The sequence below is a fragment of the Enoplosus armatus genome, chromosome 24, assembly GCF_043641665.1.
Source record: "Enoplosus armatus isolate fEnoArm2 chromosome 24, fEnoArm2.hap1, whole genome shotgun sequence".
Taxonomy (NCBI): domain Eukaryota; kingdom Metazoa; phylum Chordata; class Actinopteri; order Centrarchiformes; family Enoplosidae; genus Enoplosus; species Enoplosus armatus.
Genome location: NC_092203.1, coordinates 11,044,322 through 11,070,753, shown reverse-complemented (window position 1 = coordinate 11,070,753; position 26,432 = coordinate 11,044,322). Strand labels below are relative to the sequence as shown.

At 41.0% G+C, this 26,432-nt stretch overlaps 1 protein-coding gene across 1 annotated transcript; it reads right to left on the bottom strand.

The window, feature by feature from the left end:
* Nucleotides 1-245: 245 nt before the first annotated feature.
* On the bottom strand, nucleotides 246-21,356 carry LOC139306449 (aryl hydrocarbon receptor-like). The gene is made up of 11 exons (XM_070930306.1): nucleotides 21,316-21,356; nucleotides 20,311-20,498; nucleotides 15,004-15,119; nucleotides 12,454-12,543; nucleotides 10,425-10,551; nucleotides 9,753-9,889; nucleotides 6,943-7,148; nucleotides 6,731-6,840; nucleotides 4,977-5,118; nucleotides 3,376-4,891; nucleotides 246-404 (listed from the first exon to the last, which is right to left on the bottom strand). The coding sequence occupies exons 1-11, from the start codon at nucleotides 21,354-21,356 to the stop codon at nucleotides 246-248; spliced, it is 2,832 nt and encodes a 943-aa protein (XP_070786407.1).
* Between the last annotated feature and the right edge of the window lie 5,076 nt (nucleotides 21,357-26,432).

Below are 26,432 nucleotides of genomic sequence, written 5' to 3'. Positions count from 1 at the left end.
CATCTTTCCATGTCATACTTATCTTTAGGTTACTCGTCTGTCTATGAGACATCAAAACAAAGACAACCTGATAGAAAGTCCTTTCTGGAAAAGAGAGTTTAAATTTTTTGCTTCTTTTTCTTCTCTCTAATCGTTTCATACAAAATGATGTGTTCATATCGAGAAGTTTTTCCTCTTTCTTTTTTCCTTCTGTACCTTCTCTTCTATTCTCTTCCAGCCTCCTCTGATACTCTGCCATCATCCTTTCAGAGGAAAAATCCAGATTTCTGGGGGTCCTGCAGGGCGGGGAGTCCGTCTGGGCAGGAGACAGGGATGTCGCCTGTCGTCACTTCATTTCCATTCGGCATCAGACACGTCCGGATGTACGCTGCGTTGGTGGCACTGAGGAGGCAACTGTTCTCCAACTGAAAAACAAAAACAAAAAGTGGTCACATTTTCTATGTACAGTCGTTATGGAGTCACTATTGACCTTAATCACATGAAGCAGGTCAGGTCAGGCACTGAGCAGCAGGTGTTTAGTGGGCAGGCCTGCAGTCCTGAGAAACACCATGACAAAAGGAGGAAGAGGAAGAATGATGAAGGGAAGGACAGACATAACAGGAAGCATAAAGAGACACCAGAGGGGAGGGGAGGAAGGAGTATTCTACAGTATGTAGCTGTTGTGATCACTTACATCACAGTGACTGTAATCCCCTTCAGGGAGTCTAAACAGATTAGGTCAACTAGCACTGAAGTACCGATGAACCTCAAGTTCTTCTTTCTGATGCTATTATATAGTGACTTTCAGTGAGTGCACCAGCACAGTCGAACCAGGTTTTTATCTTCATTAACTGATATTTTTCATTATCAGAGAAAAGAATCAGTCATTTTGCTTCACTTCTACTAAAGTCTGTAACTGCTGATGTATCTCAGATGATAACTAACTCATAAACACATCTGACAAAGCAAATAAATACATTTTCATCATGTTATCCTTTCTTTAAGAGTATCAATAGTCCCTCCTGCTGCACTGCACCTTTATACAGATGATAGTGTTCACATAAGAATAGTAAATGAAACTACAGTTGAGCCCTGCTACTATCTGGGCTGAGAATAGTCATTGTGTGCATTGCCTGCCTCCCCCTCCATCCTGCGTTCACAGCATTAGGTAATGATGACAGTCAAATTGTAGGTCAGCACCGCTCATGCTTGACTGGCCAGCCTGCCAGTATTTTTCTTTCAGCGACAGTCACTGACCCTGAAGAATAACAGTGGAGGCTCAATGGGGCGGGGATGAATGGATGCCTGCCGGAGTCGACCATCTCTGGGGCGGACCGTGTCCCATCCCGACCTTATTCTATTCATTATTGTACTCTTTCTCACTACTGCCTCTTTGCCTTTCTATCCTCTTGCCGGCCCGTTCTCTCATATTCCATTATATCTCCTGTGTTATCCCTGAGTTTGTTTTTCACTCCAAACACCAGCGATGCTCTTCATGCTTGAAAAAACAGAACGCTGTGGAACAATAACACTGGAAAACAGATGGGAGGAGAGTCCAATGATGAGAGGTGCAGAAAATAGGAGGTTCATCTGATTACTTTAATTACTATTGGACAAATCATAATCTTGACTTCATGCAAGTGTCATAATATGTCATAAATAGGTTACATGGATGGTTTTCTGTAGTTTAGGTGATCATTTGTCCATTTGCCCAATTTTTGCACTTTGACTTCCCCTGACAAGTTAATTAAATACAAATACAGTAACAATATCACCTGTTCGACGAGGGTGTTGCTATAGTTACCTAGATAGTGAAACAAATCCTAACAAAACAAAGGTGAGATTTAAACTGGGGCCAAAGACCAGAGATTGAGACATTCCTGGTTGAAATCCTGCTTAAAACGTAAATTAGGCAGCGTTGATTGGAGAGGTCTCATTACCTCGTTATGTTTTATGAAGGGAATTTCTCTAGACCTCCAGCCACGTACCTCTTTGTACTCTAACTGATTAGCGTTTTTAGGTTGACATTCCCCAGCCCTCACTGCTCTGTCATTACTGGAAAAAGGTTTTGTTGGACGAATTCCTGCTTCCCCTGAACATTACACAGTCTCATTAACCAACCCAAATAATGTTATTGGGATCTGAGTTTATGCAGAGTTCCAAAAGTGCATCAAGATCCCTATAATTAGTTTTGCACGATGGCTTATATAGCAGACACTCTTCAAATGTTCCTTTTAATGTCAGTATCAACTAATTTAGCTCACATTTTACTAGGGCAGGAACTATTTTCATTATCATCATTATTTGGTCCACAAAATAATCAGAAAATGGTAAACAAGGCCCATCACATTTCCGAAAGGCCATACTGACATATTTAAATTGATTGATTTGTTCAACCAACAGTCCAAAATACAAAGATTTTCAGTTTACTTTAACAGAAGGCTAAAAAACAATTGGAACATTGAAAGAGCAAATATTCACATTTGAGAAGTTGAAACCAGAGAAAGACTTCTGTGCTGCTCTGACCCATCTCCCCCTTGTCTTATTTACATGGCATGTCTGGTCGCATCATCACAGTTTACACTGAGCTCCATGCCAGCCCCGGGCCACTGTGTGCTGACTCGGAAAAAAATCCATTTTCATGACAGTGAAAGCATACAGCGCAGGGTTGAAGGGTTGGGGTTGTAGATTTTGCAGCCCTCGGTTTGTTGATGCTCACTGATATTTGAGGGCAACAAAGACTTAGGGCTTCGTCAGTGGGCTAGAATCAAGAGTCTGGCTCCCAGTCCAAACAGTTTTAAGGACAGCTGGCAGCTTTGGTCGTTTTGAGATGGTAAGAAGGAAAAGAGAAAGACAGAAGGTCTGACACAAGACAGAGAGTCTTAGTGGGATTCATTTTCAGGATGACTGTTGAGGGGAAAGCATTACTCACGTTCTCAGGGACATGCAGCATAAGCCCTGTTTTCATGTGTGGCGATGTCATGCTGCAGGATAATGAGACCTGCACATTGTTGCCCTGGATTTAACTCTATGTCGTCAAGATATAATAATTACACATGTTCTGATGACAGAAGGACAAAATGTTTGTTTAGAAGGAACAAAATGCTGCAAACACAATTTTTACCAGTCGCTTAAAGGCCCTGAAAACATATTTTACTAAACCAGCTTCTTACTCTGACTCTTTCTGCCAACTGCTGACAGTTGTGATGATCTTAGCTTGTGTTGCCAGATTTGATCAAACCACACCCACGCAGAGTGTCGTTGACTTTTTGAGTGTTAAATTCTTAATAAATACTAGCTAAGGATGTTTTATCCAAACTTTAACTTACTGTCCTAACAGTAACTACAACCACTTCCTATTTGCACCATGTCACCTCCATTTCCCTGGTCTCTTACCTTGCTGTGAGTGGAGTCCTGTGTGGTGGTGTTGAACATGCTGTAGGCCTCTAATGATGGCAGGCTGTGCTGTGGCTGGGACAGTTCCAGTAACTGCTCTAACTCCAGTGCAGAGCTCTGGGTGGGACAAGACGGTGGAACCTGAATCTGCTGCAACATCTGCTGCTGCTGGTGTTTCTGGTGACTCTGCAGCTGGTAGGGCTGCGCGGTGGCCACCAAACTCTGGTAGTGACAGACCTCTGGTGTGGTCACTCCATTCAGCACTGTGCCACCTGCATGAGGTGTGTTGGAGATATTGTAACCTGTGTGGCCGACCTCCACGTTCGGTGGAAAGGCTGTGTGTCCGTTTGGGATGTAAGATCCGTTTGTTGTCAGTCCGAGCTGATTCTGGAAGCCAGGCAGCAAAGTGCTCTGGCCATTTACATGCTGATGGGACTGGAGGTGGACTGAGTGCTGGTCCTGCTGAAGCTGCCACTGTTGACTCGATTTCAGAAGTGAGTTAAGGTGTTTATGTTCACCATTCAGCTGTGAGGCTTTGAGCACAGTATGTGGGTGATGATGGCTGTGGTTGTTGGGGTGATGGTGGTTCTCTGACGTTACCACCCAGTGACCGTTAGGAATCCCAGGTAAAATCTTGGTGTCAGCGGTTCCAGACTGGGACCGAATCTGCCCCGGTTGAGCTTTCACCGGCTCACCTGCACTGATGTGTTGCTGCATCTGTTGCGACAGCTGGATGATGGGTTGCCTGGTGCTGGGAAGAGCTGGAGGGACAGCAGGTGTGAGGCATGCCTGTGGCTGCTGGGTGGCGCTTTGGGTTTGGTATGGTGGACGAATCGAAGGTCCAAGACCACCTCTGTCTCCTTGTTCCTCCCCCTCGGTCCCACTTTCCAGTGAGTCGTGGATGTAGGAGAGGATTTCGTTGTTGGTGAGAATGTCGCTAAGTGTTGGGATATGGTTGGGGTCCAGCTCCACCTGTATCATCCTCTCGTCCAGCAGCAGGAGCTCCAGGTCTTCAGCATTTAGACCCAGGCTCTCCAGGGCGCTAAAGAGCTCACTATTGGAGCACGTCTCCTCTCCGTCCAGAGACAGAGAGTCCAAAGTGGCCAGCAGTGGGTCATAATTAGAAGTTTTGCTATTGCATATCCCTGTTTCCCCGTTAGATACGATATGCCAGCTGTCGCCACTTAACAAGCCACCAAAACCACCACTGTCAACTTGCTGTTCGCTAAAAAGGCTGCTGTGGTGGGACATCTTAGGCTCTGTGTCCGGCTGGCAGACATATACGGACTCATCCTGGCTCATCAGCGCTCCCAGCAGAGACTTTGGGTCCAGGTCATCTGAAGAGCCCTTGTCCAGTTTGCCCTTCTTGGACTTGCTGCCTTTGGCTTTGCCCTGTAAGGAATCAGGGAATCCATGCAGTGGATAACTGGTCTGGTAAAGCATCGCCTCTCCGGTGGCGAAGGTGAAGGGAAGGTGCATCGATCGCTTCCTCAGGTGTTCCCCTCCTTCCTCATCACTGTGGAAATACGTGTTACACAGAAGAAATTAACAGATAAATTGGCTGAAACTCAAAAATCAAGCTGGAATCGTGGTCCACTTACACCAAGGGCCTCTGAGTGGCGATGATGTAGTCTGGCTTGCCGTTCTTGTACACGAGCCTGGCATTGGCCTGGACCCACTTCCACCGGTTGTCCTTGGTGAGCAGCCTGAAGACGGTGAGGCCGCTCTCACCCGTCTTCATCACTGAAAACACATCAGACAAGACATTGGAGGCTCCGTGTCACTGCTGTTTACGCTCTGTACGCCCCGCAGTGTGCACACACTCACACTGCATTTGTTCAGCCGGGCGTGCAGCTGTGATAGAGGCTACATGCTGATGTTCACTTTGGCTACATGCACATGTTACAAGGCCTGTTTGCACACTCTTAAGCAACCCAACACACATACATACAACATCTCATCCTGCTACACCCAATCCCTCATCTCCATGGCTCAGTGCTGTGTCTGTCGGTGTGTGTAATTGTGGTGCAGGTCATGTTTCTGTGCCGTCTAGTCTAAACAAGCTTCATGTGTCTCAGGTGCAAACCAGTCTCTCACAGTCATCGCTGCATATTCTTGGCAATAAAAGCCACAAGCTGCTGACCTTTAGAAGGAATTGCAATATTTATGTCTGTGAACAAACTCTTATTGTTGTCCTGAAGGAGAAATCAAGAGCTCAGAGACTCTGTGACCTATAATGTTATTTTACAGCGCAGTTTGTTCATCCTCCCTGAAACTTTAATCAAACTATCACTTTCTGCTGAACCAAAACGGACAAATGATGAGCAGCGAGTTTTCTGGTGTATGGATCTGTGGCCTCATTTTGTTTTACTTTCCTCATAATCTGAGGGATTACAGGAGTAAATGTCTGTATTCTCCAACTGGGCCAATCATCACTACTCACCCCACATAAACCCTGGCTGGTGGATGAGTGAATAATGTGTATGAATTATTATTATTATTGAATATATGAGTGAATGCATATGTAATGTATATGTAATATCTTTAAAATGGCATCATGTGTTATTATTATGTGGACTGTGTGTGTCTGTGCTATATGGAAACCTGTCTTCCCATCTGTGCGTGCATTAGAGCGTGCTGCACATGTATGTATCTCTGTGTTGTATGTTTCCAAATGCATATGCATGTATTTCCGTTTCTGTATGCATGACTACATGCATACAGTATGTGTCTTTGTGTGTGTGAGCGTGTCTGGTAGCAGTGTGTTGAGGGCGCCATGGTTACGACTAACCGGGTCATCCGGTACACGAGCTAAGTAGGACACTTGACTCTCGCTTGGAGATTTCCTCCATCAACAACAGACACACACAGAGCGTTGGTTTGTTTGTTTGTTTGTTGCATGTGTTACAAATGTAATGTTGAGCCAAACATGAGACACATCAACTGAATATATACTGATCCTAGATGGGTTAAGCTGCAAAAATCACATTAGCTGATGTTTAAAAAGCCAATAAATCAGCTAGATCTAATTAACATCACTCTGTGAACAGCTCTGCAACTTCCCTGTTTGCCTAAAATAGACTTTTCAATGATTTGGTGAGTTTCTATGAGCATGCTATTTGGTCGTGGCCAGCAGTAATTCAAAAATGGATCTTACAGTTTTGATCAGGGAAGATGCTTATTAGTTACAACCCAACCATGACAATATACAGTACAAACTCTGCACAAAACAGGTACAAAATAAAGAAAATAAAGAAAAACATATTCCTATAGACCCTCCAGTCTCAGTCGTGATTCACTAACTCTGAAGTCAACTGTGATGTACACGTACAGACTGTGAACAGCTGTGACTTACTTCGGACATGATTTTCGGCGCAGTACAGCATGTCGGCAGCGTGAATGAACTGGTAACCTGAACCTCGAACTCTCAGTTCCGCCTCGGTGTAGCCCAGAACAATTTTACCCCTGAAAATACAGGAAAACCAGCATATACACACAAGAATTACAAACTTAGCCACACTGTGCTAAATAAATTTCATAATTGTGTGAGATTTTGAGGGTACGTACTTTGCGTCGCAGGCCATGGGAGTGAAGTCGAGTTTGTGTTTGGTCCTGAAGATCATGTTCCTCGTCCTGATTTCCAATATGGCTGGAGGCTGGAGGGGTGTGGCAATGGCAAACAGGGCAAGCTGAGGCGGGGTGCTCTCCTCGCTGTCGCACTGCTGACGGCTCTGACCGTGGAGGAACTTGAGTCGACCTTGGATATTCAATGCCTGAGAGGAGAGCACGCACAGATTTCATATCAATAAATCACAAATAAGATGAAAGCGGTGAATCTTTTTCTATTTCCTTTTCCCAGCTTCTGCTACTTCCTCTTTTCCCTCTGAGACTATTGCATCAAGTTCCACAGCAGACAAGTGAGTGCTGTTTCTTTTCTCCCTGTCGAGCCCCATCAGTCTTATTTATCCTGCTGAGTAATGTAGAGAGCAATAACACTTCAGTACACTGTAAACACACTGGTTCCACTGGCATTTCACAATGAAAACCCTCCAGCTGCTCTTCCTCTGGTCACATGACTCACTGTACACTATTTAAAACAGTATTTAAGTGACTGGGACTTCATGCAAGGTTTTACAGGTTAGATTAGTTTATGCATGTGGCCAAGATCCACACAAAGTAAATTAAAAGTAAAGACTTGTTCATCACCTTTATTAGACAATTTATTCGCATGATTCAACTTTTTGGGGTGACTTTGGTTGCTAATAATTACCTCCTTCAAGGAGTAGAGTTGTCTGTCCATCTGTACATTAATTGGTTTGTCTGTAATGTTGCTTAGTAGTAAAGTTGTTGTTCACAGTCACGCTGATGAGCCAAAAGTTGGGCAAGCATTTCTATGGAAGCCCAGTATTAAATCACTAGGCCCTGCAGTGGGTATCAGGCTGTGCGGTCATGAATCTACTGGGCCCCATGACAGGTGACACCATTCTCTAGCCCTGACCTAACTTACCTTTGAGCTGCCTTTAATTCCTACTCTCACCTTAGCAAAGAGCAGATACTCTGCAGCTTGACTCGGCTTCATATCTACATTGTATCTGCTGAGGCTAGACTGCTGTCTCCGGCCCCATTAGCTTGATAGGCAGCTTCATGTTAATACAATGGCCCGCTCAGCAGTCCAGCCGTCATCCCTACTTATCTAGCTCCACTCGTCAAGCTCAGGAATAAAGAACATGCACATTTCATGATACCAACATTACAAATCTTTTCAAACCAAGCAAGCAGCAACCGGCAAAACAATCAATGCAAACCCAAAAAATAACAAACACGTCCAACTTTAAGCCTTAATATCTTCTCAGTGACACATTCATTTTCAGTATCTCCATTAAGCCATTAGAGGAGGTCAAACTAACTGTAGGAATGCCAAACATCTGGAGAACGTACTGGTTTTGTATTTCTTGACTGAACTTAGAAGTTTTCTGGGGTTGTTTGGAGCTAGCAGTCGACAATTAGCCCCAACATTCGTGTGTTTTGTTTTCACTTGGTTTCATTACTCTGTCCCTCTCATCTAAATGTGTCTGACAATGAAACCTACATGCAGAACATTTCCTGACAGAGACTGAGTGAACTTTCAGTTTTTGGATAAAACAACCAACAGCAGCCAACAAGGAGGCTAAAAAAACCTTGAAAACAGTTTCTCCTGTCTGCTGTCCTCCTCTCACCCTGGTGCATCTCGTGTGAGGACCCCCACCTCCTCTGTTAGCTCTGGTTAATTGACCTTAGTGGGTTTAAGGGCCTGCAGCCGTGATGTCAGGAATCTAGCTCTGAATAGCAGGAGGGATTACGAAAAACAAAGCCATAGCAAGCAGTAGACAGAAGCAGAAACCTGGCTTACTACTCACGCAAACGCACTGGGAGGGAGGACAGAGAGACGCAGGTTCGAACCCCTTCATGCAGGAGTGTCCTTGAGCAATACCATGAATCCCTATCAGCTCCAACTTTCAGGCAAAAAAGCAAAAAAGAAGCTTTTTTCTTTGTTTTACTGACAAAGAGGTTAGCCCCTGCCCTCAACAGCATTATTATACAGTAATCATATAACTTTCATCAAAAATAAAATCCACTAATTGTTTTCTGTGATGGATAATTATTAACTTGAAGGCCCTAAAAACCTCTTTTCTCAATTAGCTTCTCACTCTGGGCAAAATCAATCTACAAAGTGAAGCTGGAATGAAATTAATAGCAAATTGATCATTGATACATGGGGGTTGCTGATTAATTTTCTGTTGATCGTTGAATCGTTTCAGCACTAAAAAGTTGCAGAACAATGGGTATGGTCCCTGAAGTGCCTTGCTCATGGGGAACTTTGCCCCAGTTTTCCCAGCAGGTTTTAAAGATTTGCGCTGCCACTGAACTGCAGCATGTTTTTATCCTTCTGCAGCTAATTGTCTTAGTGGAAGTAGCAGTGGCCGGTGTGGAGCTACCAACCCTGACTAAGCAAGTTCCCCCTCTGCTCTTACCTCCCCTTGACGGTGGGAGGATTAAGGCCCTTTTCCCCACGACCCCAAGGCTCTCTTAAGGCGGATTACAGGAGTAAATGGTGGCTTCTGATCCATGAGGGACTCTGAGGTGGCACGCCATATTGCCAGCAGCACTACTACAAGCCTCAAATATGGATTCATTTTAACACTGTATTTGATGGGGAAAATAAACATCAATAATCAGTAATAAAAAGCCGTCTTCTTTGGTTACATGTGATAAAACAATCGAAATTATATCATACCCCCCCAAAAACTACCTCACACTTTTTAACGATATATTTCTTTCTTCTTACTGTATCTGTTGATGTACATACAATTGGGATAAATACAATTGTATTGTCTCACCAGGAAGCCGGAGGAGTTGTCCAACAAACAGCGGAATCGGCAGAGAAAGCCTCTCTCCAGGAAGGAGGAGTTTTCAGGTGGAAGCTGATCGGGGTTGTAGCTCACCAGGCAGGAAGAGTTCGAAACCGACTCCCCATCTGAGGACATTAAATATAATTTTATTATGATTTATATAAAAATGATGGGATAGAAGTGTGTAAAACATCGGCTGTTTAAAACAAACTGTACATTAGACGACAACTCGACCTTGATCTGTTGTTTGTGTGTGAGTTTGTATAGTTTGTGTGTGTCTTGTCAACTGTTGACCCTTACCTAATGCAAAATGACAAGTGTGTGTGTTTGTGTGTGTGTGTGCGCTGGTGAAAGCAGTTGCTTTAGTTGCTGATGTGTCCACTCCTGTGTTGTGTTTTTGTGTTAGTGAAAGTGCATGTGAGTGAGTGCGTGCGTACTGTAACATTTAGACCACATCTCAGGAGGCTTTATTTAAAGGTCACCTCTTCTCTGACCTCAGTTCAGATTGAGAAGGGCAAAAAGAACTACACAGTAGACAGTATATACAGTAGAGTATCTATCTATCTATCTATCTATCGGATTTGTAGATTTGGTTTCTCACAGACACCGCATTGAAATACTGATACTGAATTGAACTGGTTGTGTCTTCAGTTGACAGACCTGTTGAGGGATCTGTGGGGGGTCCAAGGCCAGTAGGGGGGTTGAGGGCCCAGTGCAGGTTGCTCCTGAACTCCTGCTGGTCTTCAGTGTGGATCAGTTCAAACACACTCTGGTGCATCACGTCGGTCTGAGAGGCAAACATAGTTTGTCTGAATTATTCTTCATAAATACACAGAATGATGAATCAAGATGAACTTGGGGTCAGTGAAATTACAATTTTACCTACGATGTTAAGACTGAGTATGAGACTACACAAATTAAAGTCGATGTTTTGTTGAAGCAGTTACTGTCAGCAGGTACGCTGAGGGGTGCATTTGATTCTGTTTGCCTTGAAGTGGAGCCAAAAGAAATCAAGTGTCGCTGAACATTTGATTCAAATAGTTGAAACAAAGCCAAAGATCCGCTGTGACCCTGATATCTGTCGTCCAGACCCAGCATGACCTGGCTCAGGACCAGAGTGGAACCACCCTCCCTATGTGGGAGGGGTCAAACTCAGGTCACCAACAAGGTATTTTGACAGGCAGAAGTGTTACGTGAAATACTTTCAAACAGCGACAGGAGAAGGGGAGTTATTTCTCTCATTAACTGTATTTGGGCTATATGCAGCCCGGCTGTTAACTCTTGAAGCAATGGCTGTGTTAAGCTAGTGGTGGCGAGGCTAAGAAACAGAAGAAGACAATTAGACAATCAAACAACCACTGTGGCAACCTCTTCTGCCGAACAGTGTTTTTGAAATTGACTAAATCAAGTAAGGACAAAGCAATTTTCTGAATATTAAGTTCTTTCATTCTCCTTGTAGATTTTAAAGCTTTACTATCTGATGTCTTTCATGACTCTTGTGACTGTTTTATTAACTCTATTGGTTGCTTGACTGTTAGTTGTCTGACCTTACATGTATTGTTTTTGTACGCTGGTTATCTGATGATGATTTTCTTGTTCTCAGTGGTGGAGAAAAATCAAAAACATCATCTGTGTCTCCACAAATGTCACTTCTTTCACTCCTCTTCTCCCTTCTCTTTTTGTCTGGGTTTTCTTTGCCTCCTTGTTCCTCAGCTGTGTCCTATCTTATGGGTGTTACAACAGCTGTTGACAGCCAATGTTTTTTTTTTTGCAGTGGATGCCACACTGAGCAGAGACAGCAGCTTCACCACGGATTTGGGTTTGTTTGCTCAATGAATGGTAACGCGCCTCAGGTGGACGGAGAAATAAGGGGTGAGAGGGGATGTTTACACCCTGACTAGGAAAGGACAGTGTATATATGTGTGTTTGCGCACAGTATATTGATGTGTGTGTCTGTGTGTATGTAAGTGTGTGTCAGACAGACACACAGACTTTGGATAATTTGATAATCACATTCTCCAAAATGAGATTAGACTGGAGGCAGTGGCGCTTTGTTGTGAAGCCAATAGGATTAAAGCTCTCGCTCCATATGTGCGTTTGTTTCAGTCCTCGGGGCACTCAGGAAGATGTGTTCTCTTGCCATGAACCTCTTATTATATTGCTCGTTAACTCCACCTCTCTGCCTCTCAATAGCCCCCCTATGCAGCCCCTATGCACCCTAATTCATAATGTATTCAGCCTTACTACTGCGGCAGTGAGACTATAAATCACTTTATACTGTAGTGTATTTTTTAGCTTCACATTAACCAATTACTAGCTAAATAGGCATCATAAATAAAAGTCACATGACCCAGAAGTCTGCGTGTTTTGGAAATCTGTCTTTGAAGATGTTAATTTCTGTTGAGAACACATGAAGAAACATCGAAAAATCTGAATTCACTTAAGAATTGATTTAGTTATGCTAATCTTTACAAGGAGTTAAAACTATATCTTCCTCTACCCATAATTCCTTGTATTTTGGGGTTTTGCCAACAGAAATTTGTTTTGGAGGAATGTTATTTCTCTAACACAAGCCAAACTAAAGGTGGACACACCGCACAATCTAAAGAGTCAAGAAGAACAAGAGTAGGCCAGCGGGTTGAGATAAGCGACTTGTTTAAGAATTGTTCTTGAAATTTACAGGTGTTACCTGATGGAAGCCGAGGTAATCCTGGATAGTGTGAGAGCAGAAGAAGATGGTTCCCTCAGCTGTTACCACCAGGATGAAGCCGTTCAGGGCCTGCAGAGAGAAAACATATTGTTTGTTTATTGTTTATAATGATTCTAATTGTGTTTATAATGCGTGTTGGTCACTGAAAGGGTCTGAGTCCTCACTTTGCTGAAGTAAACAAACACCTAAGTCAAGAAAAACCTCATAGTCAAGAAAGCACCAACTGTTTGAAGTTGAACAGACGTAGCGCTCACATCCACAGCAAATATCATGGCAATCTGGCCAGTAGTTGTCAAGACAGTTTGCTACTGGCAAAACTGACCAGCCGAGCTGATTATTAGGATATAAAATGCTCAAGTGTTAGCATGTTAGCAAGCCATCCACACCTCTGACTTGTTCACCAAGTTAATATCAGATTCCAGTGAGAACAAAGGTTTTAAAACAAGGACGAAAGAGAAGAAATGGGACTGGAGAAACGATAAGAGAGGACCAAAGACAAAGAAAACAAAAAAAACAAGGATGAGACTTCTCCCTCGGGCAGAAAGAGAGGAAGATGGGGAGGAGAGGCTGGAGCTGGAGAGGAGGAGGGAGGAGAAGGAGGTCACCACTGGATGACTAACACCTCCATCATCGCTCCTCCTCTCCCTCCTTGAGCCTTGGGCTCATTGACGAGGTGGTGACACTGTGTCCCCACACTGCAAAGAGTCACAACGGCATCCTGCCAGCATGTTCCTCCACCTCACTGATGAGAAAGATTATGATGATGATGAGCTCCGTAGGAATGCAGTCTTTATCTGAACAGACACATGAGCTAATGCACTCCTTCTTCCTCATTTCCACATCTGGTTTTTAAGATTCATATTGGGTCAAAACTTTACATTTCCTTTTGAAACCTTTTTCAAAATCCATTACATGATGTCAGAAAGGCATCAGGCTTAAAACATGACAGCTTCTCTTTGCTGCTGAATAATTCATATTTTAGGGGTTGGAGGGTCTCACTCGATAGCGGCAACGTGTGACCAGAAAGAGACAAAACTCAGATTTTTTCTCAATAAATCCTTGCTATTAACATTTGTACTATGGCCAGGGTTCATTACTTCATTCTGATTGGCTGAGGGTTCAGTATTTAAAGAATACTGCACATCTACTTTATCACTATGCTAATTTAATATACACACCCATAGATAAACTCATTTTGACTTATCATACCGTAAGGTGCGGTTTCAGTTGTGCAGTGTATTGCCCGAAAATATGACTGAATAATACCTTAATCATTAGTATTAATTAATTAAAAACCAGTCCTGATAATATTAAGCAGAATCCATGATTTGTCCACGACCAGATTAGTTTTAAGATTTAAAAACTGCCAAAAAGCTGCAACCTACAGCATGTAACCATACCCAGCACACACACACACACACTACACACATGAACACACTTACAGTGTGCAGGGTGGAGTGGCATACAGGCACTGTGTATAAATATTTACTGTAGCTTCATCTGTCTGCAGAAAACACATCTCTCTCTCTCTCTCTCTCTCGCTCGCATGTTTGGTCAACCTCTCACTCTCCTGAGACAGAGGGTGTGTGTATATATGTGTGTGTTTTGTGAATGTGTGTGAGTGTGTGTGTGTGTGTGTGTGCAGTAATGTTTGCCGTCTCTGTCAGTGTGTTCCCTGGAAGATGACAACCCAATGACAGCAAACACTGGCAGGAAACACAGGAAAACTGTCTCTCTGTTTTTCACCTTAGACATTAGCATTTTGACTCAAAGCAGCTGTTCCAGTGTTTCCTGTTTTGTTTTGTGAAGGTTGTCGTGTTTCAGTTTGAACCAGCAGACCATGTAATCAATTGCATAAAAATACATTTGACTTGACTCTCTTTACACACACACACACACACACACACACACACACAGCAACAACTCACTATGTTCTATAAGTGGACAATATGAAGACATGAGGAGTATGTTTAAGGTTTGGTGATATACTGTCAAACATCCAAGAATACTTTAAATGCTTTTAGTTGATTTCCACCAACACACACACACACATATCCTTGATCCAAATTCCCCCTTCACTTCAATAATAGATGTGTTCACCGGCTCTGTATAATTCATGGTCCGGCGTCTGTAATGGAACAGAGCAGCTGAAGGCAGGAAGCTGCTGCCCTCCACACCGACACATCCTTGATTCTTCACCGCTGCAGTGACCCATTTACTCCTCTGAGGTCAATACATTTACTAATTCATTAATTCATCGCAGAGAAATCAGTGTTTACTTCTGTCTGTGTCTCTGTGTCTGAGCCAATCGAACCAGAACCAGTTTCAGGCCCCACCCACAGCTCATAGCTCCGCCCCTGTTATCTCAACTCTTCCCATGCCCACCATGTGCTTGTGTAGTTTCCTCCACAAGTCATCAGAATAAAATAAAAATAAAAATACATTTTTACAGCACCAGCCATGACTAAAGACAGATCAGTAAAACTAAATAGACTTTGACATCAACATAGTGGCCTGTTTCTCACTAACCTGCAGCAGCAGTTCCCCCTCAGGAATGCGACCGTCCACAGATCCTAACGTCCTGCTGTCATCACTGTGATCGCTGCTCTTGTTCATGCCATTGGACAGCTGGTTCTTCAGGGCCACTGCAGGAAGAGAAGCAGACAGGATAAGTTCAAGTAAAAATATCACTCTTTCATTTTGAACTGTTGTTCAAACACAAAGATCAATTTGATCCTCTCTAAAAAACCCTTCATGCGAATCTGTCATCATGTCTTAGAGCTTATTTATAAGATTATTTGACTTTATCCTTTGCAGTTGCATCCTGTGGCAACTTGCACCGTCCGGGGAAAGAAGCTGATGTGAAGAGTCACAGATTGAGATTTACAAGAAGAAAACCTGAGGGAGTAACACCTTTACAGAGAGAAACAGGGAGTAACACCTTAAGAGGAGGAAGAGAGTAACACCTTGGAAAAAGTAAAGATGAAATCAGGACAACTGACACTGAAAAAGAGAACAAGAGAGAGGTAGATCGATTTTGACAAATATTTTCTCCTTCATTTCATTAGCTTGCAAATAAACATTTAACAGATACAATTATTGACAGTTATTGCGACTAAGTCTACTTTCCAGAGGGGGTTCTCTGTGACCTCTGACCCCTAAGACAAAAACATGGAGGCCAGCCCCGTGCCTTTGACCCCAGGGACAAGAGTGGGTTGAGTCTGAAGAAAACAAAGAGCTTTTCTGAAGCAGCAGTGGAGATGCTAATGGAAGAGGAAGTCTCTGAGCGCTGCAGATCACAGGGATCACACAGTGATCAATAAAGCTCCATCATATCGCTTTATTATCATCAATGGCGTCTTTGTGTCCACCAGCCACAGAGGTAATGACACGGGACAGAGAGCAACCACAAACCTTGACATGGATCCAGAACAAAGTCATACTGAAGTTAAATGTTTTATATCAACAACAAGAACGGAATCTTTTTAGTCTTATGAAAAACCATTGACTCTCAAAAATCAATTTCTGGAGTTTCTAGCAAGTCTCTGCATGTTGATTCTCAGAGCACAGAAATGAAATTAAACTAAAGGCTGCCAGAAAGGAACAGAATCAGAAAACTTATTGGAAAATGCATGTAAATCATGAAAACAACCAACAGTATGGTCCTTCACAGTTGTTATTGTTTAATGCCTGTAACATAAATGTGTTGCAGTTTGTGACTTTAACTAAAAGAAAATGTTTCCTCATATATAAATAAATCCTCACCAAACTGCAGACGAACCTTTGTCTGAGTCTGCTGGTGACAGAGCTCAGTGTAGTGGAAGCTCACAAGGCCAAGAGAGAGAGCAGAAAAAGCATGTCGACTATCAATAATTAAGAGCTAAAAGGGGTGGAGAGGGTATTTTGAACCCTGACGTCATGAACAGGAGCCGCCGGCAAGAAAAAACACCTCGAGGCCACCGGGAGCAGGAGGAGAGGGGGCATCTGTTGGCACAACGGAGGGCGACGAGGACACCAACAGCCGATAAAAACATCACAACAGACGCTCTTCAGTCCTCTGACTCACTTTAAAAACACAGATACATAAACATAAAGGAAGCTCATACATCAGACAAAAAAACAACGGCAAGAAATGTATTTGAGGGGTAATACTGCTCGGTGGTTTAAATCATCATGATCTGAATAAAAATGCTTTTCCAAATCATCACACAAAATAAACGAGTAGCTACGTCTGAGAATGAATACACGAGAGACAGCAGCTTTGTTTCCAACGCAAAGCCTCTGCAGACATTCATCATAGCATCTAAAAACACATTTGAACTGTTGCCAACGTCTGAATTAAACACAACTAGCTGGTCAACCTGCAGCAGCCGCAGATAAATTCTCTTCTGCAGTCTGGTCAGTCCGGAGGGACGATGACACAAACAATGACCCGTCAAATTCAGCATCTCATCACCCACCACAAGGTTCGTGACCAAAATAAATTTTTCAAAAGTTCAACCAAGTGCAGAGTTGACTAGAGGAGAGCATCTCCCGAATGACAACATCAACAACAGAGAGGACTAACTGCAAACTACTGTGTGTTTGTGGGTGTTAGGCTTAAAGAGGTTTGTATTAAATATTCATGAAGGACTTTGAACACTTTATTTTACTACTTCAAATATCTGTCAACAAATTATCTCTCTGTCCATCTAGATAGTCTTAAGTATTGTTTTGATACCCAAATTTGCACTGTGCAGACAGATTGACCACGTCACCTTCACAAGCAAGGAATAGGAATGTGACTGAGGTGGAAAATAATAGAAAATACAATGCTGTAGTATTACATAAGTAACCACTAATCTGCTCTGAGCACTTGGCAGATGGCTTCACATGGAGACAGATGTGGACTAGCACACACACACACACACACACACACACACACACACACACACACACACACACACACACACACACACACACTGGAATGACACCAATCTGACTATTGTGCCACGTCCCTTCACTTTGAAAGATAAATGCTGCTTATAACAAAAGGAAATACTCGTATTGTAATTACAGTGGATGGATGTGAACACAGGGATTTGCTTTATGAATAAAGTTTACAGTTCAAGTTGAGCTCGTCTGGTGCAGCTGAGGAGAACTGATAGTTGTTGTTGAGTAAATGTGATAGCAAGTGAACCGTAGAGTTGCCAGTTTTACCAGGCGTCCTGAACGCAGCATCAAGTCTTGACCTCCACAGAAACATATTTGGCTTTTTCTTCTCCTGCATTTGCTGCTTCATGAGGTGGAAGAAAGTCTGACGCAGAAAAACAACAAACACAAGCTGAAGTTCAAAGAAAAGTTTTGGGAAGTTGAAAGTTCATTTTGAATCTACACAAAGTCTGAGACAAGGGAACAAATTAGACCAGTGACACTTGATTTCTCCCATCTAACAGATGAGTCCTTCAGTCTGAATATTCAATAAATATATAAATACCTACGGTAATATTTTAACCTTGATTCATTAAATAAAAAAGCGTCTTTATTTATTGATTCATGTGATGATTTTTATGTATAATAAATTCAAACATGTAGCCTAAATGTAGTCATGTAGACTAAATAACACGGGAGGGATTTCAGAGAGATCCAGTCCCGTCTTGCGGGATGGGTGGATATTTACTGTTAGCTATATTTCCTCTGCTAGCGGGTATTTTCCCAACTTGGAACTAAATGTCTACATTGTGAAAAGGGAGTTATTATAGTCTGTCCCTGCCATGTAGCTGGCAAGCTAATGCTAGGTCAGTAGATATCAAGAAATAGCAGCAGAGGGAGTGGAGGAATTTGTCTGTCTGTCTGTGTGTGATCTCGCCTAAACCTAACCTAATTCTTCCATTTGCTTACAGAGAGACCAACATGAGGACTGACTAAAATCATGTCAAACTCAGTTCCCTGCAAAGAACAAGTTAAATACACGATGGACTACAACTGTAAGAAAAAAGTATAAAAACAGGGGTTTATCAAAGGTTGCAGGAGTCAAAAGTTTAAAAGTGGGCATCTGTCTCCCCCCTTCTTTCTTCAAAAGGTCTGTAAAGCGGCCATGAGTGGATTATCCCGCCGTGTTTTTATTCTCCGAGGCTTTCATCTCCTCCTCCCACCTCCTCTCTGCTCACTGTAATGCTGCAGTCTCTTCAGACCTACATTACTGTGTGGCTGAGACTTTGGGACAAGGGTCGTCTCATGGCCACGGGCGAGAGGAGCTGACCTACAATACGTTGAGGTTGTATGAAGACATTACGATGAGAGGGGGTCGTCCACGGTTCATGCACTTGGACAGAGAAGTGGGTCTGCTGGCCTGTTTCTGCAGGGACAGCATGTGGCACAGAGCTGTGATGTGTTTTTAATCAGCATCGCAGGTGTTGCTGCAGGTGTAGCTGTTTAAAGGATGAAAATGGTTGGGTGTCTGCTGAACTGTTAATTACTGTAACCTCAAATAGTTCAGTGTGAGTAATATGCCAAGATATGTCTTTAAAACATCATAAAAAAATAGATAATATTGTGATAATAAGAAGCTGATTGGACACATCAATAAACGTCTGATCTTGGCTGAGAGGATCTGAACACATCAGCTGGCGCTTGTAACCAGTTAATGTTTGATTGGTGGCTGTTCATGTTCATGTCAAAAGATGCCGTTTAATTTCAGTTGGACATTTACAGAAAATCAGGTTGATTTTCAGGATCAATCTTCAACTCAAAAACACCTCACGCATAAAGTCAAAGCTGTTTTAAACTACAATTGGTGCTGGAAAGTGAACTGGAAGTAGTTTGAGCTGGTAATCAATGCTTTAAAAGGCCGAGTTCAGCCTCCAACAGTAGATTCCACTGCAAATGTAGGATTCAGCATTGATTTCTGAAGGCTGTTTGTTGTTTTTGGACACACTTACAATCTGCCTTTAACAGCAAATCTGTAAACACACACACACACACACACACACACACACACACACACACACACCTACATCCTAAAATCCATCTGCTATGCCTGTAAGCCTGATAACTCTTTGACAAAGTAAATCCTCTGCACTTTACCACTTCTTAAACAGAACCTGTACTCCACTTTGAGAGGCTGTGTGGTCCAAATATGATAACAATCTGGATATAATACATATCATTGAGGGTAAAGAACAAATATTTCTTGGGGAGAAAATAGTTATGTGATGAGTTATAAGGTTCATATAGTACAGAGCTTTATTTCGAGCTCTATTTCTCCCCCCAAAACTTCTATTTCTGTGATATTTCTTGAGCTTTTTAAGTCTCAAATATGAGGAAAACAAGAGGCTTGAATTGGGGTTTTCAAATTCACTTTCACACCTGATTCATTTCACAGTCTTGCACTTTGTTGTGGTGGAAGGACTTGTCTGACTTGGCCTCCAGAAACTCTCTCTGACCTTCTTTGTTTTTACTTGAAACCTTGACCACTCCTGTCTGTTCCTGCATGTTTTTCAGCCTCTGTGTCCGCAGGTCCTGTGTGAGGTGTGAAAAGCTATTTCAGTATTGCAGGAGGCGGAGAAGGAAAAGGGCGAGCAGCTGTTTCAAGACTACAGACTGACATTTTCCAGCTTCATTTTCTTTCTCTATCTGTCTCTGTTTCAAGATTCATCATCGTCACCTCCTTTAAAGTACTGCTGATGCTGCCAAAGAAGTTTAGAACTCATGATATGCTGCTTCGTGTGAGCATGTTGTTATATTTTCTCATGCAGACCACCACAAGTCTACATCTTCTGGTGTTTGAGCCGACTGGTTGACTTAAGCATCAGTGGATGAGTGCAGTATATTTCATTACAGCCTTGTGTTTCCTACCGGAGAAGAAGCTCTTGGTACGGAGGAAGCTGACGCTGAGTCTCAGGATGGACAGCTTGTCTAAGCTGGAGACGACGTCTTCAGGGAAGGGCAGCAGGCTGGCGAGGCGGTCCAGCTCTGAGTTCAGACGGTCGCGGTGGCGTTTGGACGGGTTGGACTTGGCGCCTTCAGTTGGGGTCGGTTTGACTCTGGATGTTAAGGAAGTATTGTGATATATGAGATTTATTGTTACCTCAGGAGTGTCAGAATGAGTCACATCTAGGCGTAGACTACTATATGAGGCCAATATTGATGCCATACTGATATCAAGGAAAGAATTGTCTTTGCATATTATTTACTAAAACCTCACCAACACTGCATTTTGAGGCTGATACCGTTATTGATATGTGACAGAAACATAAACCCATAACACACACAAAAAACATTTTGTTAAAGATTCCTTAAATTTGGTTATTAAAGAATTGTGACCAAAATGCTGGTTGAAAAATTTGAGCTGCAACAAGCGACTATTTCATTATTGATTATTCTGCTTAATATTTTCATTTCATTTTAATTTCTTACTTGCATTTTTTTTTCACAAATTATGACCTGGGGGAGTTGTATTTTTTCCACTGAAATTGGATTATTCACATATTGATTACCTTTTATGTTACTTATTTCTTTGGTGTGGTGCTAATTAGAGCCTGACAGATATATTATTAAGCTATACTATCAGCTGATGATAGATATATTGGTATTGATATGCATGTATGTTGATCTATTTATGTTTTTTTCAATTATTATTCTAAAGAATGCATGTTGGTATCAGTCAAGCTCTAGTGTTAATATTGAGCTTTTTTCTTTTTAACTGTCGACTTGGGGTTCAATATATAAAAACACAGACTTCACATATGAATGTTGGGGGATTATAGATTACGTTTTCAATAACTCTGTATTAATTTATCAGACACAGTAAAAAACGACCAGAATCAGTGTCAGTAACAGTAATAATGTAAATAAACTCACCCCTTCTGCGCCGGTTTTCTTCTTTTCCGTGCAGCATACATGTCGTTATTGTTGATTTAGTTATTCACAGTGAAGCTGGAGGAAATCCATAAACTTGAATTTAAACAGGCTGCAGACAGTAGAATCCAGTAGATGTCCGATAGAAACCAGTAGCACTCACAGGGATCACAGGCATGTGATTCATCTGCTTTCATTAAGCTAACGTTAAATATAAAATATCAGAACCGTTACGCTACCGTTAACGTTAGCAAACGTCTGGTTAAAACTTAGTCGTTATTCTAAAGGCAATTCAACGCTTTAGAGATATAAAAGGAGATAAAACAGAAGCCATAGCTAAACACAGATAATGTCACCGTATGAACTCACTATAAAACAGACGCATTAAAAGCTCCCAGTCGAAGTGTTACTGGAGTATCACAGGAGTAACGTTACAGTCGCAGGTTCTCCGGTTATTCCGTCCATGGCGTCAACTCCCGCGGACAATAAAAACCTCCGTTAAAACTTCACATCCTGAGGACGAAGTTAAAAACCAAAAAGGCGTTAAAATTAAAGCGTTAAAAGTTAAATTTCCGTGCTGCGGTCCTGTCCTCCCGCACCTTTCTGCGGCTGCTCTCTTCTACGACCAGCGCGCGCTTCCCGGGCACTGATTTGACGTCGGGAGCGCGCGGCGGGTCAAAGGTGACGTAGGGAAAAATTAACGGTCGACTTTTATTTTAAATTTAATCTCCATGGATACATCTCGATGAAGACTTGTAATAAATCAATAGTGCTGTTCTAGTATTTCCATAAATATCTATATTTGGTGTCATTTTGTATAATATGATTTTATTTATTTATATAGGATTAATACAGTAGTTCAAAGCAACTATTTCTCACTGTACTTGTATTAACATCTAGCTTTACTTTACTATGTGTAGCGCTAACCAACAAACTGAGCTACATTTCAATAGTTTTTTCTAAAAATCACTGCATATCAGAGGAAATTTAATTTTTACTGCAATTATTCAACAGCTACGACTTTCGAGAGAAATATTTTAGACACAAAACATAAGGGTAGCTTATAAAATGTTTAAATATGTTTCATTTGTGGAATAAACTAACCAAGAGTATATAAAGTAGTTAAAATTGGCTCCATCTTGACCAGCTAAAACATAAAAATTAGGCTTATTAATGCATCCCTAATAATAATCCAAAACTATAATATACTGTACTGTGTATTATGCTACACTTTGCTAAAAGTAAATATCTAGTAAAATATCTTTACTTTGTGGTATTGCTATTTTTACTTCTAAGTAAAGGCTGTGAGTACTTCATATTAAAGGATATATTATCGCTTTTTATGAGTTAAGAAAACTAAAAATATCAAAGGTCACACCCACTGGATACATGTTAGTTTAGTTTTTCAGCAGTTTTGTCTACTTTACAGGCACTTTTTTTTTAATTTTAATGAGACGATATCACTGTCATAACATCTATCTTTCCAAGTCTGGGGGACATTTTAGTTAAGTCTCAAAGTATAAGGCAATATAAGACCTGGTCCTGCATTGAAAACCATTATCGGCTTAACTGGGAGCAGATGCATTACAGCGCAAACATGTTCACTAAATAAAGTTACAGTGCCATCTTGTGGACACTGTAGATCATCACATTGCTATTAACTACAACATTAAAAAAAATCATGTTGAATTGATGCTAATTTTTCCAATACCTAAATGAGTAAACAACAAAAAAAAACAATTGGCTATGAAAAGTAAAATAGGTGCAGTTTTCTCATTATCTCCTATTAGAGTCGAGCTTATTGAACCATACCACCTGTATTTTTTCCATCAAACTACATTCAGAAAAGTAAGAAAATACCCACAAAGACATGAACACTAAGTTTTCCCTTCTCACCAAATTTCCTATATTTTTTTCAAATTTTCTGACATTCTTCAGTTAAAATATCACAATAAAAAAACATGTATTTAGAGCTCAGAGGACAGAGCAGACTGTCATCAGATCACCTTTAATAAGGTCAGCATGAAAATATTGACTCAGACACTCATACACTGATAAAGGCGAAATATTGAAGGCAAATCCACAAGATATAATAAGTTGAACAGTTACAAAAAAAAAACATCATAACAAGAGGTTACATATGTATATGCTGTGCAGAAAATGTACAAAAAATGATAGGCGTGAGTCAGGTTAAGGCAATTAAAATACACAATATATGACAATATGTATTTTGAGAAAAAAAGACAAATATATATATTTATATACAGATACACAAAGATACTGCAATTTGGAGCCTTGGCTTCCTGGGGTTTGAAAAATAAAAGTATAATAAGAAAGGCTTTTTTGTTGTTTTTTTAATCAAGAAGCAAGCAACGAGATATATCTATATTTCTATGAAAGCACTCTGGATTTTAAAGAGGAGAAGGTGAGCTGTGAAAAATCACACACCTCCGGGCTTCATTTTGTACTGAGCGTTCTAAATTCAGCCTGTGTCGATGAATACCATCCGTCTGTGTTGATTTTTGGTTTAATTTATGATTTTTGGTGAATCTGCTGTCAAGGCACACTTGGTGATTTTGTAATAGCAGCTAATAGCACCACCAAATTGTCAAAAATGTCCTCTAAGCTCATTGCGGATGTGTTGAAACTTGAAGTTCACAAAAACATCAACAGTGATCTGCATGGGGAGACATTTGGGGATTTGGGGGCGCTTTATTATCATTCACATTTTAATTACAACTGCTTTGGCTCAATTTTCTCAGACACTTATCTTTGAATACAAAATGCTGTCCTTACATACAAAGTGCAAAACACTAAATCACACAAATCACTCCTTTCCCTTTGTTTGCTGTCCAAATGTTGTAATGTATTGAGTGTCTGTGTAAATTGTGGTTTATTATTTCTAAAAAAGTATAATGTTTAATATACTGTCACATTTTTTTGCCCTGTAGATTTACTGTAATAGTTACAGTAATAAAACACATTTGGTAAATAAACTACAATACCATAACAACCAAATGATCTTAAAATGCAACAATGATTGAAAATGACATTGATGAGATTTTGAGCCTAAAAGAGTTTTGCACATTGAAACATATGAAAATTGAGCCAAAGCAGTGATAAAAACACTGTAACTCAACCTGCCTCCTTTACTTCTACTGCAGTTAGTGGTTTACTACATTACCCAGAATGCCAACTCCAAGAGAAGGGGGCAGGCGCTTGTTGCTAATGAGCATTCACATCATGTGGCGTGTCCCAAATCAATACTACACACTGACGACAAAATGAAGTACACTCAAACCAGAAGGCACAATTTTCCCACAATGCAATGCACAAAGGAAATGTATACAGTACTAGGACGATTTGTGTGTAGTACATACTGCATACTTAAATTAGTATGTAGTATAGATTTGGGACACAGTGACTGACTTGTTTCTGACTTGTAACCAGTGTTCATGTCAACCTCCAAGTCATAATTAAGACATTATATATATATATGTATATATATATATAATGCTGCATTCACATTATATGAGATGGATAGCAAAGATAGTATTTAAGGCTGCAACTAAGGATTATTTTCATTGTCGATTACTCTACTGATTGTTAGTCTATAAAATGTCAAACAATAGTGAAAAATGTCCCTTGCAACTTCCCAGAGTCCACGTGACGTCTTAAAACACGCCCCGTTTCGTTTGACGTTTGGCATTTTGTCACTATTTCATTTGTTTTAAATTATTTTTTAAAAATTGACTGAAACGATTAATTGATTATCAAAACAGTTGCATGATTGAGAGTAGAGTTGGTTGTGTGAGTTAAAAATACTGTGTGTTGATAATAATAACAACACTATATCCATTTTTATTACCTTAAATCAGACTTTGGCTGATGAGGCGGCCATATTTGTTTGTCTTTCTATACTTTCTTATGCTTAAGTACTTAAGTTGGATATCAGAAAAATTCCCAGTTTTAAGTGCGACTTTGGATGTTGAACGCTATTTACAAGCTGGAAACTGTTAATTACGGTAACTCCCATATGACATGAACGCAGCATAATTCTAGTTTGTGAATATCAAAACATTTTCACACTCGGTGAAACCACCACTACAATCATTCTGGTCGATTTCCTGCTGTTTTATGTGCAGAAATCTTTTTCTGTGTTTCCATCTCTGATGGGAAGCCCTGCAGTACATCTGTATTCTGTCTTGTCCCTTTGGTATCCTCGAGAATAAAGCATCACAGTTGGCTTTACTGACTTCTATTTTGGTATTTAAGTCAAATATTCAAGTTTGCTATCACTACTTTTGTCTTGCAGCTTCTAAAATCAGCTGAAAACGACTTATTCTAGGAGAACTGTTTTTTTAAAGTACAGAAGTGCTGATAACTAGTGACATAGAACTTGCTTGAACAAAAATCAGATTTCATGGCTCAGTACTGGATGAAGCGACACACATTTCTTGCAGTTTGAGGCTTTCTCATGCTGTTTCTTTTCAATCTAAGTGCTGAATCGTGTTGTTTTTAACAGACAATCAAAAAGAGGTCAATTAAAAGGCACTTGAAGTTTCCACCCCTTGTGAAGAGTTCATTTCTTTCCTTTTTTTTTTTTCTCATTTAAAATATACAATAGCTGCCTTTAACCGTTTTACTTCTGTGTTTCGCTGCCGGACGATCGCCGATACTCCCGGTCCGAGCGAGAACGTCGATAAATTAACCACAAAGACAGAAACAGGAAAGAGGAAGAGGACGGAAATTTGTTGTGGAAAACATGAATAAAGGGGTCCACTGTCACAATCAGTGTCTTACAGAGAGACTGATGAACATCCTGGTCTTTCATTTTGAGTAAATCTGCTTAGTCTTGACTCTCAGAAGTAAAAATATAATTAATTTAAGTTGAGTTCTATTCAAATAAGCCATAAAAATAAGTTTATGATCCAATATGTATAAAATCTAGATGATCCAGTTTGTTAAATGTACTAAAATCATCTTTATTTGTTATCAAACACATCTCTTTTTGAAATAAAGCTCTTTGGAGGATTTGTTAATTATTTCCTCTTCACTATGCTTTGGCAAGTCCAAACACTTTAAAGGAATAGTGCAAACAATCTCAATAATTGGCTTGG

Coding starts and splice junctions, on each gene's coding strand:
- LOC139306449 (XM_070930306.1), bottom strand. CDS start 21,356: ATGTATGCTGCACGGAAAAGAAGAAAACCGGCGCAGAAGGG. Junction 10,552..12,453: donor ATTACCTCGGCTTCCATCAG/GTAACACCTGTA, acceptor TTTGCCTCTCAG/ACCGACGTGATGCACCAGAG. Junction 4,892..4,976: donor GCCACTCAGAGGCCCTTGGT/GTAAGTGGACCA, acceptor GTATTTCCACAG/TGATGAGGAAGGAGGGGAAC.